Source organism: Canis lupus, chromosome 3, assembly GCF_003254725.2.
Source record: "Canis lupus dingo isolate Sandy chromosome 3, ASM325472v2, whole genome shotgun sequence".
Lineage (NCBI taxonomy): Eukaryota > Metazoa > Chordata > Mammalia > Carnivora > Canidae > Canis > Canis lupus.
Window position 1 is genome coordinate 33,752,914 of NC_064245.1, and position 17,318 is coordinate 33,770,231.

Genomic DNA, 17,318 nt, shown 5'->3' on the forward strand with positions numbered 1-17,318 from the left:
GAGGCAAAATAAAGTTTCTGACAACCAAAAGCTATGAGAATTTGTCACTAGCAGACATGTACTAGAAGAATGAGAGTAAGCCCTTTAGACAAAGGAAAATGAGTTCAGATATAAACTTGGTTCTGTACAAACGAATAAAGAATGGTAGGAACAGAAAACATGTAAGTAAATATAAAATAATTATTTTCTTTTAAAATATCTTTTTAAAAGATATTTAGAGCAATAACAGTGATATGGTATTTATAACATATATGAAAGTAAAATAGGAAAATAATACACAGGGAGTAGTGAAAGTGGTGAAATTGGTAAGGTTCTTGCATTAAACATTAAGTGGTATTATTACATTGATGATGGCCTGGCTACAGAAAGATGAATGCTCTAGACTTTTAATAATAAAATAGAAAGTTCTAGTTTATAAGCCTACAGTTAATATAGAATTGAATGCTAAAAATAACCAATTTATTTTTGAGCAGGCAGAAAAAAGTAGGAAATGGCAAAGAATATATGAAACAGAAAACAGAGAAAATGGTGGTGGGCTTAAACAGACAAGTGTTATAAGTGAGGAAATCAGTGAAACCCAAAGCAGGTTGTTTTGAAAAGACAAATGAAAGCAATAAACCTCAACCTAGATTTATCAAGGGAAAAAAGCAAGAAGATACAACAAACTACCAATATCAGGAAAGAAAGAAGGAGCATAACTGTATATCTATGGACTACAAAATTATAATAACAAAATATTATAAGCATTTGTTGTTAATTTGAAAAGCTAACAAGAAATGGGAAGATTTTTAAAAATTTTTTTAAAGACTTTATTTATTTATTCATAGAGACACACACATAGAGAGAGAGGGAGGCAGAGACACAGGCAGAGGGAGAAACAGGCATCATGCAGAGAGCCTGACATGGGACTTGATCCAGGGTCTCCAGGATCACGCCCTGGGCTGCAGGCGGCACTAAACCGCTGGGCCACCAGGGCTGCCCCGAAAAGGGAAGCTTTATTAGAATATATAAATTTGCAAAACTGTCACCAGAAGAAGTAGATATCCAAATAGCCTTGTGCCTGTTAAATTATATTTATCACTAAAAATTAAGGAAAACTTCAAAAGTGGAGAGCTTCATTTATGAATTCTTTAAAAAACACTTAAGCAAGAAATGATAACAATCTTACAAAATTTTTTTTCAATACTTAGAGGAAGAGGGGACATATTGTAGCTTCATTTTGTACTGAAACAAAACCCAGGCATTTTAGGAAAGACAAATTATACCAAAACACTCATGAAAGTAAGCACAGAAATCTTTAACAAAAAATATTAGGAAGTCAAATTAAATGGGTTGCTAAAAAAGTTAGCAATATGACCAAGTGATATTTATCCTGGAAATGGAAAGTGTGGTTATCATCTGAAAATCAATGTCATTTACTACATTAAAATAATAGAAGAGAATATCCTTATGAATATCTCCATAGATATAACAAGAACAACAAAAGATTCTGACAAGATCCCACTCCATTTTTTTTAAAGATTTTATTTATTTATTCATGAGAGACACACAGAGAGAGGCAGAGACATAGGCAGAGGGAGAAGCAGGCTCCATGCAGGGCGCCGGATGCGGGACCTGATCCCAGTATTCTGGGATCATGTCCTGAGCTGAAGGCAGATGCTCAACCATTGAGCCAACAGGCATCCCCCACTTCAATTTTTTTTATTATTTTTATTTTTTTAATTGGAGTTCAATTTGCCAACATATAGCATAATGCCCAGTGCTCATCCCGCCAAGTGCCTCACTCAGGGCCCATCACCCAGTCACCCTAACCCCCAGCCCACCTCCCCTTCCACCACCCATGTTCATTTCCAAGAGTTAGGTGTCTCTCATGTTTTGTCACCCTCACTGATATTTTCACTCATTTTCTCTCCTTTCGCTTTATTCCCTTTCATTAATTTTTATATTCCCCAAATGAATGAGACCATATACTGTTTGTCCTTTTCGATTGACTTATTTCACTCAGTATAATACCCTCCAGGTCCCTCCATGTTGAAGCATATGGTGGGTATTTGTCATTTCTAATAGCTGAGTAATATTCCATTGTATGCATAAACCACATCTTTATCCATTCATCTTTAAAGGACACCGAGGCTCCTTCCACAGTTTGGCTATTGTGGACATTGCTGCTATAAATATCGGGGTGCAGGTGTCCTGGTGTTTCACTGCATCTATATCTTTGGGGTAAATCTCCAGCAGTGCAATTGCTGGGTCGTAGGGCAGGTCTATTTTTCACTCTTTGAGGAACCTCCACACCCTTTTCCAGAGTGGCTGCACCAGTTCACATTCCCACCAACAGTGCAAGAGGGTTCCCCTTTCTCCACATCCTCTCCAACATTTGTTGTTTCCTGCCTTGTTAATTTTCCCCATTCTCACTGGTGTGAGGTGGTATCTCATTGTGGTTTTGATTTGTATTTCCCTGATGGCCAGTGATGAGCATTTTCTCATGTCCTTGTTGGCCATGTCTATGTCTTCCTCTGTGAGATTTCTATTCATGTCTTTTGCCCATTTCCTGTTTGGATTGTTTGTTTCTTTGATGTTGAGTTTAATAAGTTCTTTGTAGATCTTGGAAACTAACCCTTTATCTGATACGTCATTTGCAAATATCTTCTCCCATTCTGTAGGTTGTCTTGTAGTTTTGTTGACCATTTCTTCTGCTGTGCAGAAGCTTCTTATCTTGATGAAGTCCCAATAGTTCATTTTTGCTTTTGTTTTTCTTGCCTTCATGGATGTATCTTGCAAGAAGTTACTGTGGCCAAGTTCAAAAAGGGTGTTGCCTGTGTTCTTATCTAGGATTTTGATGGAATCTTGTCTCACATTTAGATCTTTCATCCATTTTGAGTTTATCTTTGTGTATGGTGTAAGAGAATGGTCCAGTTTCATTCTTCTGCATTGGCTGTCCAATTTTCCCAGCACTATTTATTGAAGAGACTGTCTTTTTTCCAGTGGATAGTCTTTCCTGCTTTGTCAAATATTAGTTGGCCATAAAGTTGAGGGTCCCCTTCTGGATTCTCTATTCTGTCCCATTCATCTATGTGTCTGTTTTTGTGCCAGTACCACACTGTCTTGATGACCACAGCTTTGTAGTACAACCTGAAATCTGGCATTGTGATGCTCCCAGCTATGGTTTTCTTTTTTAATATTCCCCTGGCTATTCGGGGTCTTTTCTGATTCCACACAAATTTTGAGATGATTTGTTCCAACTCTCTGAAGAAAGTCCATGGTATTTTGATAGGGATTACATTAAATATGTAAATTGCCCTGGGTAGCATTGACATTTTCACAATATTAATTATTCCAATCCATGAGCATGGAATATCTCTTTGTGTCTTCCTCAATTTCTTTCAGAAGTGTTCTGTAGTTTTTAGGGTTTGGATCCTTTACCTCTTTGGTTAGGTTTATTCCTTGGTATCTTAAGCTTTTGGGTGCCATTGTAAATGGGATTGACTCCTTAATTTCTCTTTCTTCAGTCTCATTGTTAGTGTATAGAAATGCCACTGATTTCTGGGCATTGATTTTGTATCCTGCCACACTGCCGAATTGCTGTATGAGTTCTAGCAATCTTGGGGTGGAGTCTTTTGGGTTTTTTATGCACAGTATCACGTCATCTGCAAAGAGGGAGAGTTTGACATCTTCTTTGCCAATTTGGATGCCTTTTATTTCTTTTTGTTGTCTGATTGCTGAGGCTAGGACTTCTTGTACTATGTTGAATAGCCCCCGCTCCAATTTTGATACAGCTTTCCACAAACCAGAAATGGAAGGCTATTTTCTTAATCTGATAAAGTATATCAACAGAAAACATTTTTCTTTAGCTTTTTAAAAAAATATTGAAAACATCATAAACTTACCGAAAAATTTGAAGTACCTCACAACAAACTTTTCCCTGAATCTTTGTGCAAAAGAAGCCATGCTGATGACTATCAATCTCAAATATGTGAGTGTTTTTCAAACATACAAGGAGACTTTCCTATGCTACCACAATGCAATCATCAGAATCAGGAAATCAATATTAAGTTACTACCATGAAATCTTTAGACCCTATTCAAGATCTACCAATTGCACCATTAATGTCTTTTATAGTAAAATGGTCGAATTCAGAATATACATGCCATAGGATTCCCTTTAGTTTTCTTTAGTTTTTGGACAGTTTCTCAGCCTTCTCTGAAATTTGATGACCTTGGCCCTTCTGAATAATATAGAGTCATTGTAACTGAAGTTGTAATTGGAATATTTAAATTTGGAATTGTCTGATGTTTCCTCTTGATTACATTTAGTTTACACATCTTTGTTAAAAACTTCACAGAACTAAAATATAATTCTTTTTTTTTCAGGTTTTATTTATCTATTTGACACAGAGAAGTAAGAGTGAGAGCACAAGCAAGAGGAGTGGCAGGCAGACAGAGAGGGAGAAGCAGGCTTGTCACTAAGTGGGGAAGCCCCATGGGTGCTAATCCCAGGACCCTATGATCCCAAGACCCTGGGATCATGACCTGAACCAAATGTTCAATGACTGAGCCACCTAGGCACCCCTTGATACAGTAATCTTAATGCATGTATCATGGGGCACATTATTTTGATTTATTCCATTGTTTAATTTATTCATATTGATCACTTGATTAAGGTGATATCTGCAGGCTATACTATTAAGTTTCATCTTTATAATTATAATTAGTATTTTGGGGGAACATTCTTAAAAGCTATGTAAATATACCACTTGTGATCAAACAATTAATACACGTGAATTCAAATTTTCTTCTGTGGGTTGAGTTCATTATTGTCATTATTTATTTTTGTGCTCAAGTTTTTCTAAAATTGGGCAGTATAAACACATTCAAACTGAATTCTGTGTTTCTGACATGTCTCCATTACTCCCTGAACACTTATTTTTCTGGCACAAAATATTCTAGTGTCACCTTTTCCTTCCCCTAGCCATCTCAAGAATCAATCATTTTCCCAAAGAACCAAGGTTTTATTTTCAGTAGAAAATGCTATGTAGAAGCCAATATCTGGATGATGCTTATTGCTATTGGACTATCACCGTTCCCAGGCCTTCTTGTTGGATAGAACTAAAGAATATATATGTATATATCTATGTATATAGTAAATAAATAAATAAATAAATAAATAAATAAATAAATAAAATATACATATATATGTGGATATATATTTGTATTTATCTCTATATTTTGAAAATTGTTAGTTCACACTAATACACTCAGCTGCAGTCTCCCATCACAGGCATTGTTTCTCCCTTTTTGGTATTTGTAATTCTCATTTCCAACAGAGAAAACCTCGCTTCCATTACCCTCATTGTTCATTTGATCAATGCCCCATTATGTAACCAATCTCCTATACCCATTCTCTGCATACATTCTCCTTTCGCTGTTCAGGTTCTGAATCCCCATTTTGGGCCATCCCAGTACATCCTCAGTTTTCCTGAGCTCGGAGTTTCCATGACAAGTCACCCCAGCACACGGATGCCTACATCATTTTCTCTTCTTGTTCATGCCCATCTTGGCAATGCCTTCTTAACACTGCTTGTGATCTAACTCCTATTACAGGCTAACTCATCTTTTATGGATGCACTTCTCATTCTGCTTTGGCTTAGCGCCCTAATAGGGAAGACTCCATGCCTGGACACTCTCGTCACCCTCTGAGACCTCGACTGCCACACTGGATCAATTTCCATTGTTTTGTGTCTGATTTAAAACATGGCCTGCTTTCTTCATATCATTTACTTCCTCATCTTCCATGGGTCCTGACACCCATGGTAGGCTGTCCCACCCAGTGATAATCTACTTAGTTTGCTTTGGCTGTGACTTCCAAGCTTTAGCCAAAAAACACACCTTTTTCACCCATTCCAGCTATGAAGCCTCATGCTCTCCTCACATTGCCTGGGCTCTGACACCCTAGATCAAAGCCTTAAAAGTACTCCATGCTAGATGCATACTTTGTACTGCTGTACTCTTAAGACCAAACTTTACAGAAAGGTGCAGAAGAAGGAAGAGGAGAAGGAAAAGGAAGAAAAGAGGAATAAAAAGAAGGAGAAGGAAAAGGAGGAGAAGGAAAAGGAGAAGGAGGAAGAACAAGATGAAGGAGAAAGAGGAGGAGAAAAAGTAGAGAGAACAGAAGAAAAATAAGAGGAAGATGCTTATGTCATACTTAATTTTAAAAACAAACAAACAAAACAACAACAAAATACCTGAGCGTTTTCCCCTAATACTGGAATAGAGCAAGAGTGTCCACTCTCACCATTTCTATTTTACATTGTACTGAAGATCTCTGACAGTGCTGTAAGGAAAGAAAAAGAAATAGAAAGTTTCCAGATAGGAGAGGAAGAAGTAAATCTGTCTACATTTACAGATGACATAATTTTTTTAACCCTAAGGGAATAAATTCTATTAAAATAATAAGCACATAGGGTGCAATGTCAATACACAAAAATCAATTATGTATATATATTTATATATATATTATCAAAAACAATGGGAAAATGAAGTATTAAAAATAGCCTTTACAGTAGCATAAAATATAGCATACTTAGGGATAAATTTAGTGAATCAAATGTAGACCTTTACACTGAAAACTACAAAATATTTTTGTGAAAAATTAAAGATTGTCTAAATAAATGGAGAAATGTAGAATTTTCCTAGATTGGAAGATTCAGTATTGTCAAGATGTAAATTTTCCCTAAATTCATCTATAGATTTTATGTAACACGAATTGAAATCCCATGAGGTTTCTCTATGGAAATTAATAAAATAATTCTAAAACGTCTATGAAAATGCAAAGACCTTAAGTAGTCAAAAACAATTTTGAAGAAGAAAAGCAAAGTTGTATGAATCATGATATCTGTTTTCAATATTTACTTTACAGCTACATTAATCAAAGCAGTATGAAATTGGTGAAAGGATGCACATATAGCTCAATGAAACAGCTAAAAGGAAGAGTCCAAAATATGTCCACACATATAAAATCAATTGATTTTCAACATAAATGTAAGAGGACTCAATGGGGGAAAGAATAAGATTTTTAACAAATCATGATGAAACCACTAGACACAATATGGAACAAAAAACCCTTGATCCTTACCCACATCAACCATAAAAAGATAGCTATATCACAGATCTAAATATTAATTGTAACTTCTTAAAGAAAGTACAGAGAAAATCCTATGTTTTAATTAGGCAAAGATTCTTAGATAGAATATCAAAACATAGGAGAGAAAGGTTATAAATCGAACTTCAACTAAATTAATTTCTTCTTTTCTTTGAAAAATATTTTCAGAAGTGTAACAGCAAGGCCACAGACTGGGAGAAAATAGTCACATACATATATCTGATAAAGGACTTGTATTCAGAATATATAAAGAACTCTTACATCTTAATAAAAGAGACTAGGAATGCAATTTAAAAATGGGAAAATATTATATATTCAAAATGAAAATATGAGTCGTCATTATGAAATAAATGATACTTGCTTATATACTTATCAGGCAAATGCAAATTAAAACCACAATGGCATATCACCATACATCTACTAGAATGGATGGAGAGGATGTGGAACAGCTTCAATTCTCATGCATTAATGTTGAAATGTAAAATCCTCAGTTACTTTGGAAAATATATTAGTAAGTCTTTATAAAGTTAAACATCAGCTTATATAAAACTCAGCCATTATACCATTATACTCCTAGGAATTTACCCAAGAGAAATTGAACTATATATCCATACAAAGACTGTAGATGACTTCTTATTTATAGTAGCCCAAACTAGGAAGGTTCAAAACCAGATGAATAGATGAATAAATTGTAAATGTGTTCCAATGGAACACCATTGGAGTCAGGAGAAACAGAGTATATGGATTTGCAACAGTGTGTATAGATATCAGAAACAGTAGTAAAGCAAAGAATCCAGACGAAAAAGAACATATACTGAGTAACTCCACTTATGTGCAATTCTAGGCAAAAAACATCTGTAAGAATAGAACTTAGGTCAGCGCTTGTCTAGAATCCCTGAGAATGACATGTAGGTTTAAAGACTGAGAGGGAATTTGGGGTGCGATGAGAATGTACACCAACATTTGTCAAAACGAATTTTACACTTAACACTTTTCATATGTTATACCTCCAATTGATTGCATTATTTTTAAAGAGCTTTACAATATATTGTCAGAAGCTTTGATGCTGTTTAAAAAACCAAGTCGATTCTCTATAAGTAAGAGGTAACTGTGACCGAACAAAAGGCAGTTTGGTGAAAGGCATTTGGGTCAGCCAGGCAAAGTGATCACGGGATGCTCTTCACTTACCTTCTTCCCTTTCTTCCTTACTTCAGGTCCCCAAAATATTATTCCAGACTGTTTAAAACCACTTTCCAATGAAAAAATGGGATTCCTATTCTTTTTCTTCTGACATGAAAATTTACCCATTGTGGGACCCCATATCCTTTTTCTCTTTCAGTAGAAAATAAGTTAAAGTGAAAAGTGAATAAATAATTTCCTGCTGGTTTGGCCAATACATTAGCACCATTTAGTAAAGATATGGAACTATTCTTGCTTTCAGGAATCCTGTCAAGAAGAGTCACGGGATGGAGGTGCCTGGGGTTCTGTGCTCATCCAACCCTCCAAAATGGCTATGTGAGAGGGAGCTGATGCAGGACGGTGGGTCCAGGGGCTCCATGCCTAGCTTTTAGTGCAGGCTGGGCAGCAACCATGATGAGTCTTATAACTCATGTACATTAGTTATACCTGTGTATACTCACCACAATGTTTGTCTTTGATTTTGCTTTCATATTATAAAAGACTGCATTTTAGGTGATACTTTTAATAATTCACCAATTGGTTGATTACTTAGTCTGGGTTCTTCAGAAAATACATCCTGAGGCAAAATTTAAATGCTACAGTTTTACTAAAGTGTGCAATACTGACGAAAACAAGAATGAAGGACAAGTGGTTTGAGGCATGGAAGAAGGGAGAACATGTAGGAGCTACTGCTGCATTTCAGGACATTTCTTTGGGGGCAATAAAGGGAAAGTCATTTATGTACCTGGCTCCCACCTCCCATTTACCAAAGTTCTGTCCCATGGATGGCTAACTCTCCGGCAACTTCAGATCACACATACATAAGTACTGAGCTGGTAGCATTTTGGACCTCACTGTCTACTGAGAAACCTGATGGTGGGAGGTGAGAGACAAGGAATGTGTACATGAAGTAAGGGATGTGAGTTTGTCTGCATGTAAAGCTGATTAGAGCTCTTGTGGAACTGCATGCTAAAGCAGTAACTGGGATGAAAAATAAGGCCGAGATTCACAGACACTGGTTAAAGATAAGATCTGAAGTGGTATACAGTTGGATAATAATTACATTTGTAATGTGGTTTTGCAAGTTTTAGGACATGTAAAATAGTAGAAAAGGGGATAATACTATGGTATCGGCTTTACTCAAACACCTTATTGTTTACTTTCTATAGCTGTGATCCCCAGCAAGGCATTTCTCTAAAAGAGGTATATGTAAATAGGAGAAATAGATTGCAACATGAATGTGAAGGGGAGGGTGTAACACATAACTCATTTTCCTTATAATTCCATTGTACATTAACAGGACACAGAACACAAAGTAGTTGTTAACGGACTTTTCCAGAAAACGATCAGGGAGGTCTATTTATCTCTTAATCTATCTTAATATCAACCTTTCAGGTTCTGTGGTCACATTTTTTATTCCAAAAATAAAATTGCTAGTTTTTAAGAAAGACAATAATGATATTTGAAATGAATGCACAGAAACATGCCAACTTGAGAATAAAGGTCTGGATTTAGATATTTACCAACATAAAGTAGGGAAGTAGAAAAGAAAACCTAGATCTTTTTAAAAAATATTTTATTTATTTTTGAGAGAGAGAGAGTGGGGGTGGGGAGGGACACAGTGAGAAAGACCAGCAGACTCTGCACTGAGCACAGAGCCCCACGCGGGGCTCCATGACCTAGGCAGAAACCAAGAGTTGGAGACTTAGCCAACTGAGCCACCCAGGTGCCCCCAAAACCTTAATCTTTATAGAAAAAAAATAAGTCAACACAAAAAGTTAGTTATCTGTTATTCACCATTCGTTAAGTCCTGGAATGGTGCAGGAAAGTCTTTCAAGCACAAAAGTAAACTGATTTGTAGGTTGTTTTTTTTTCTTTAAGATTTTATTTATTAATTTATGAGAGACACAGAGGGAGAGCAAGGCAGTGACACAGCAGAGGGACAGGCAGGCTCCATGCAGGGAGCCCGATGTGGGACTCGATCCCAGGACTCCAGGATCATGCCCTGGGCCGAAGGCAGGCGCTAAACCGCTGAGCCACCCGGGGATCCCTGATTTGTAGGTTTTGTTGGTTGACCACAAATAGTATCGTGTAACCATTTTCCTCAATATTAGAAGTCTGAGGCACAGAGAAATTTTATTGAAGCTTATTCGCTAAAGAAAAATATGCAACCTGTGGTCATGAGTGAAGAGGTACCCCTTAGGCACACTGAGGTACCACCCTGGGCAGGGTGGTCTGTGGTGTAGATGAGTCTGTTTCTTAGCCGCGGTGCCATTGGCCTTCTAAGGAGAACCAAAGGATGAAAGCCCGTCATAGGGAAAGCGAGTTTCCTTGCTTTCTATGAAGAACCACGGACAGCTCCAGGGTGCGACAGAAAAAGCATTTATTTTCCCAACCCCGGATGGTAGTCCGGGTCAGATTCGGGCCTGATTCAGGCTGCGGCTCACTGATAATGAGGCGCACACCACCAGGCCTCTCTTTACTATTCGTTCTAAGTGTATTTACGTGAGCACGGAGGGCCCAGTGCTTCGCGGGCAGGGGCGAGAGAAGCAGCCTAATGAGCCCAGTTTTTAAAAATGGCCTTACAGCGCATGAACACCGAACCGGGCCGCCACGCGAGGGGCTGGGAGATGGGTCAGGCGGGAAAGCCCGTGGGTGGGGGCGGGGGCGGGGGCGCGGGCGCGGGCGGGGGTGGGGATCCCCGCAGCGCCCTGGGAGCGCTCCGGCTGCGGGAGAGCGGGTCCCACCCAGGCTGGGTCGGAGGAGCGACGCCATGTGCCGCGGGCTCCCGGCGCTGCTGCTGCCCCTCTGGCTGTCCTGCACCCTGGGGCCTCGGGGCTCTGAGCCCCGCAGGTGAGGGGGGCTCTCCCCGACCCGCAGCCTCCTGGCGGACGCGGCGGCGCGCGGTCCCGGGGTCGCGGGCGCCGTAGGCTCCCCGGGCTCTCGGCCGTGGTCGCGGCCGGGCGGGGGCCGTCGAGGGGGTCGGGCCCGGGAAGGGGTGGGGGCCGCGGGCCGCGCTTCTCTCACCGCCTCGGTCCCGGTCGCCGCTGGTCCCCTCCTCCGCCAGGGCGCGGGGAGGCCGGCCCTGCTCTGCGCCGCGCGGCCGCGGCTCCCGCTCGGCGTCCCGGCCCCGCCCGGCTCCAGGCCCCGCGCCGCGTCCTCGGGGGCAGGAGGGCGCCGAGGGCCGGGGCCGCCGGCCGGGTGGCGCGCGGGGGAGGCGAGGGTGCGGGGCGCTCGGGCTGGGCTCGGGCTCCGCCCCCGGCTCGCCGGGCCTCCTCCCCCCGCCTCGGCTCCCCGGCCCGCTCCTCCCCCTCCTCCCCTCCCCTCCCCTCCCCTCCCTCCCCTCCCTCCCCTCCCCCTCCGCCCTCCTCCGCTCGGGGCCAGCGCGGCGGCGGCGGCGGCGGCGGCGGCGGCGGCGGCAGCACCAGGAGCAGCCCCGGCTGCTGGTCGCGACGGCGGCGGGGCGCCCCCTCCCCCGTGCCGGGGCGCGGCGGAGGGATGTGGGGCTTTGCGGGAGGAAGGCTTTTCGGCATTTTCTCGGCCCCAGTGCTGGTGGCGGTGGTGTGCTGCGCCCAGAGGTAGGGTCGCGGCTGGTGGACGGGAAGCGGGCCGGGCGGCGGGGTGCGCGGGGGTGCGCGGGGGTGCGCGGCGTGCGCTGGCGGGTGAGCCGCCGCCTGACCCTTCCCTCCGCGCCCCTCGCCCCTCTCCTAGCGTGAACGACCCCGGGAACATGTCCTTCGTGAAGGAGACGGTGGACAAGCTGCTGAAAGGCTACGACATCCGCCTGAGACCCGACTTCGGGGGTAAGCGGGGTGTGCGCGGCCGCTGCGGGAAGCGCGCCCCAGCGCGCTGGGGCCCGGGCGGGGGAGGGGGCGGGGGCGGGGGCTTCGGCCGGGCCGCGGCGGAGCGGGGTGGGGGCCCTCGGCGCGCCGCCGCCGCTCGGCTGGGCGTCCCCGGTCCCCGGAGCCGCCCGCGCCCGCGCCCGCGCCCGCGCCCGGCTGATGCGTGTGGCGTGCTCTTCCCGCAGGTCCCCCGGTCTGCGTGGGGATGAACATCGACATCGCCAGCATAGACATGGTTTCCGAAGTCAACATGGTGAGTGCCCGCCCTCCGCAGGGCTGTCCCCGAGCCCCTGCCCGGCTGTTCGGCCCGCAGGACCGGGCCGCAGGCCTTCCGCGGCGGGACCGACCCCCCCGGAGCCAGCCCCGGCTGGGGAGGCCCCTCCCCCGCCCGGGGTCCGCGGGGGGCGCGCCTGGCGGCGGTGCGGGGCGGAGGGCGCACCCCTCCTGCGGCAGGAGAGGGACCCGGCCCGCCTGGCGCTCGGCCTCCCGCAGCCCTGGCGCGCGCAGCCCCGCCGGCGCTCCGTCACCCGGTTCTGGGGCTCCCCGAGCGCCGCGTCGCCTCCTTAGCAACAGGCATGGGGGAGCCGGGAAAGAGGCGACTGTGGGGGAGGCTCCGATTCTAGGTGAGAGGCACCTGCGGGTTCCTTTGTTATCTCCTGGAGGAGGTGCTGGCAGCTGGAGAAAACCGGGGACAGTGGTCTGTCTGTGTGGCCCACGGGGTCTGGGGCCGGTTCCCACGGTCTGGTGGCTTTCCTGAGGGCGCACTGCTTGGTGGAACCCGGCGGCCCGCTGGCCTGTCGCTGCCAGAGGTGCTGGCCCGGCCGGCGGCGCGGACTTCGGGGGCCCCGGGCAGCAGGCGGGCGCTCGGACGCGCGGCGCCGCCAGGAGAGTCCGAGGCTGCCGAACTCGCCGTCACCGAGAGCTGTGCGGATGCTGCCGGGGTTCAATACGGTAACCTGTGGAAAAGCGGGGGGCCGCGTCCGAGCTGGGAAGTCGGTGCCAAGGGTTTTTTTTTTTTTTTTTTTGCTCAGGACGCTTCAGGACAGACAACAGGGAGTAAGGAGAAGAGTGACCCCTTTCATTTGTTAATTGAGCTGGAACATCCTGGGATTTAGAAACAGGTTTAATTTTCTGCTGAATGGCACTTTAGACATTGTAAGAATGAACATTTGGAAGCAGTACTTTTTGAGAGAAACCATTTGGCGACTTTTCTTTCCAGCATAACATTGAGAATATAATGAGGCATGGTTTCAGATAGACCCAGTAGGTTTCTCAAGTCTGGTGTACATCAGAGTCACCTCAACAAACTTGGTTTAAATGCATACTCTCAGGTTCCTCACTCGGAGAGATTCTGATCCATCCAACTGTGGAGTGGAATTTGGGGTCTCTGCGTTTAAAACTAGTGCTTCACACTTCTTTGAAATAAGTATTTTTGTGGACAGTATTCTGAAACATCGCAGTACGCTATGGAAGTAGGGACGTTTGCAAATAAATTAAGACTATTATTTTAAGTAGAACGTTTAGCCAGATATATTTAAAAATATATACTGCTGTGCCTTTTGTAGGAAGAAATCTTTGACCATACAAAATTAATTTCATCAAATTTTCACTCTTAAAGTTTTAAAATGATAATATGATTTTAAAGTAATGTACTTTTCTTTCAGTGTGTATCACTTAACACATTTTTGCACAAAGCATTATATTAATAAAAGGGTTACAAACACAGAAGGAATATCACTTAATTTTGTAAAAATAATCCTGTCCAAAATGTATGCTTTATGATCTTAAGGGAACAAGTTGACATAATCTGTAATTTTCTCAATTGAGAACTTCACATTATCTAGAGACAATTATTTACAGGAAGTAATTGAATATTTAGTGGATCATTATATCAGAAATCAGTATGTTGGGTGTCAAATGAAAGAGAAGATACATTGATGTGGTCCTTTAAGAACTCTATACAATATTAAAACAACCAAATGAATAAGGAGAATGTGTTCTTGCAGACTATGGCGCATTTTCTTTAATTTTTAAGCTTAGTTATCCTGTTATCATGCTGATACTTGGTACCTTTGAAACCTTCACCAATAGTTGCCTAATTCATGTACCATGAACTGAAGTATCCCAATTTTCTTTGGACCCAATAATAGACAAACTGAAGATACAAGACATTATACTGAATAATCCTTAATGTAGTTTATATCCTAAAGACAATAATTGTGCATAACATAGCCATAGTATACGTGTATGAATTTTTTGTATTCTCATAATGGTAATTTTTGTGGCTCTCTAAACCTAAGTTTACTGTAAACAAAAGTTGGGGATTGATAGGATTGGAGATTGGAGGCTATTGGACAGATGGAACTGCTTCTCATTTGAAATATCTTCAACAAGTGGATTGAGAAAAATCATGTGCTAGAAAAATATGATTTCCTTTGACATACTTGCTCATGATTATCGTTATGATATGGACCTATTATTTTTTTAAAGATTATTTATTAGAGAGAGAACATGCATTTGTGCACACACAGTGGGGAGGGCTGGAGGGAGACGGGAGAGACAATCCCAAGCAGACTCTGCTGCTGAGCACAAAGCCAATGTGGGGCTCCATCCCACAACCCTGAGATCCCATAACCCTGAAACCAAGAGTCTGACACTTAAGACTTCAACACCCAGGACCCCTTGACCTATATTAAAGAAACTTTGATTATAGCAGTGGTTAAGAATCAAGTTGGAGGTCATATTTTATAAGGAAAGAACAGGGAAATGCAAGCATAAGATTAGAACCATCCTTCAATCATGTTGCTTAAAAATAATGGATTCTATTTATGAATTTCCTTAATCACCTTACAGGTCACACAAAACTTAAGTTTTGTGAGGTAATGAAACTAAATGAGAAATGGTCTTGCTTTAAGAGTATTATAGCTATTAGAAGAAATATGTCAAATGGTTGTAACAAAAAGTAGGATGTAGTCAGTCCCATTAGAGGGACAAGAGAAAGATGCACATAGAAGAGAGGGAGAGAAGAAGAGGAGGTGAGATCAGGGAGGAGGGAGATAGATTATTTCTGACATGGAAGGTTTCATGGGTTAGTAGGGGGAGTAGAATTGTAACTGGCATGGATAGAGAAGGGTGTTGTGGGTTAAGGAGGAAGATGGCAAAGGTATGGGTGGATAGATAAAGAGTGTAGGAGATTACAAAGGGGAGATGAGATTCAAAAGATGAAATTGGAAAAGTAGTATACAAACCCCTGTTCACTTAGATTTTTCTCTGCCATGCCAATTATAGTTGCTAATTGTCAAGACATAAGGAGCCCCATAAATGTTTTAAGCAGGTGATGACATGATTTGAGATGTGGTTTCAGATGAAGCTTTTATCTAAAATGTAAATGGGTGGCCCAGTTGGTTAAGTGTCAGCTTTAAGGCTTCACTTCAGGTCATAATCCCAGGGTCCTGGGATCCAGCCAATATTGGAATCCCCTGCTCAGCAGGGAAGGCTGCTTCATCCTCTCCCTCTGCTGCTCCCCTGCTTGTGCACATGCTCTCTCTCTTTCTTAAATAAATAAATAAATAAATAAATAAATAAATAAAATCTTTTTAAAAAATTAAATGTAAATTAGGTAGAAGAGTGAGGATATTGCAGTAGAAGCAAAATTTACAAGAAATTTAGTGATAAATGATATTGGAAGTTTCATTTCTTGAAATTTTCTTCTCGGGTTTTTGTAGGTATATTTTTGAAAGCATATAATTAGTGAAATAAAAACTTGCCAGAGTTTCAGATAAGAATATGTAAAGTATGTGTATCTCAAGGTGAGACAGATATGAGCATGTTCATGAACTTTTGGGGGTGATAGTAAAGAATAACATACATCACATAAAACTGATATTGGTACTTTTCTGTTTAAATAGTTGTAAAGCAAAATCTTTATCCACTGGAAGTGCCTATTGATGGTATCTCCAAAGAACACCTCTATCCTCAAATAAATAAATAGATATATTTGTATATATATCTATACATCATCATGTTTTTTGGTATTTTGTAGAGATGGTCTTAGAATGAATTTGAGTATTTTAATATTTAACATTATTTCCTATAACTCCTTTCATAGAGAGTAGAGATATTTTGCATTTCCACTTTTCCGAATCTTTCAATTCTTTTCATGTTGATTTGACAGCAATCAAATGAAAACCATTTTGTCTTATATAACTTCCCTTGTTTCTCTTAGTTATCATTTTAAAATTACATATTTTTAAGGTTGTGCATGGTTAAGTATTTGGATTTAGTCTATATATTTCTTTAAGTGACATTGTATATATGAAAGAACACTGTCAACTGGAAATTTTTATAAACATTTGCTATAATTCTGATGCTTAAGCACCAGTCCTAGTGTATAATAAGCATGTGTTGAGTAGATAGGTGGAGAGATGAATAAATGGAGGAAAATTATTGAGAGTATAGGAAACATAAAGAAATATTAAAGATATAAAACAATTAGAAAATTTTATTTTCAAAGCAGTATTTTTACTCAGAGAATGAAGTAGTTTTTTTTTTTTTTAAAGACTTTATTTATTTATTTGAGAGAGAGAATGAGCAGTGGAGAGAGGCAGAGGGGGCGAGAGAGAAGCGACCCCCCACCCCCCCAGAAGGAAGCCCAACGTGGGGCTTGATCCTGGACCTGAGATCATGAGCTGAGGCAGACACATAACTAACTGAGCCACCAGACACCCTGAAAATGAAGTAGTTCTGTAACTCTTAATTAAAAAATGAAAACGTTTTAAAGGTCTCACGAATTCTTTTTTAAAATTTGATTAGAATAAGCTATTGTTTGATTTATTAATTCAGAACAGAAACTACACATACTTAAATTTTACTTAATTAACTTTAAAGTATTAAGCAAAGAAAACTGGATTCAAACTCTACTCATATTAATAGTAATTTTTATGATTTGTCTTGTACTTTGTTACGACTTTATACTTTATTAGTCCGTTAAAATTAACTCCATCCTAAGGAAAATGTAATTACAGGCTTATTCTTTTCTGATGTCATCCATGTAAATCAAAAATTACCTTTTTTCTTCGTCCTAAGTTCCTTTTAGGTAATATATAAGCTAAGGTACCCTTAGCTGTTACGAGATGCATA

General features: G+C 41.6%; 1 protein-coding gene and 1 long non-coding RNA gene across 6 annotated transcripts in view; both read left to right on the forward strand.

Moving 5' to 3' along the window:
- The window catches only part of LOC112653707 (uncharacterized), a 57,887-nt gene extending 47,921 nt beyond the window's left edge, over positions 1 to 9,966 (forward strand). Inside the window, exon 3 of the long non-coding RNA XR_003132398.3 lies at positions 8,600 to 9,966. This is a non-coding gene — a long non-coding RNA (uncharacterized LOC112653707). The remainder of the gene's footprint in view (positions 1 to 8,599) is intronic.
- A 1,076-nt stretch (positions 9,967 to 11,042) lies between these two features.
- The window catches only part of GABRB3 (gamma-aminobutyric acid type A receptor subunit beta3), a 226,065-nt gene continuing 219,789 nt past the window's right edge, over positions 11,043 to 17,318 (forward strand). For 2 of the 5 annotated variants that reach the window (XM_035714121.2, XM_025437408.3), the window contains exons 1-3: positions 11,745 to 11,915; positions 12,049 to 12,140; positions 12,365 to 12,432. In XM_035714121.2, coding sequence (XP_035570014.1) covers positions 11,836 to 11,915; positions 12,049 to 12,140; positions 12,365 to 12,432 — 240 coding nt within the window. In that variant the 5' untranslated portion in view covers positions 11,745 to 11,835. Of the gene's footprint in view, positions 11,191 to 11,744; positions 11,916 to 12,048; positions 12,141 to 12,364; positions 12,433 to 12,693; positions 12,803 to 17,318 lie in introns of those variants that run through there. The other 3 variants (XM_035714122.2, XM_025437407.3, XM_025437411.3) reach the window with 3 other exon arrangements.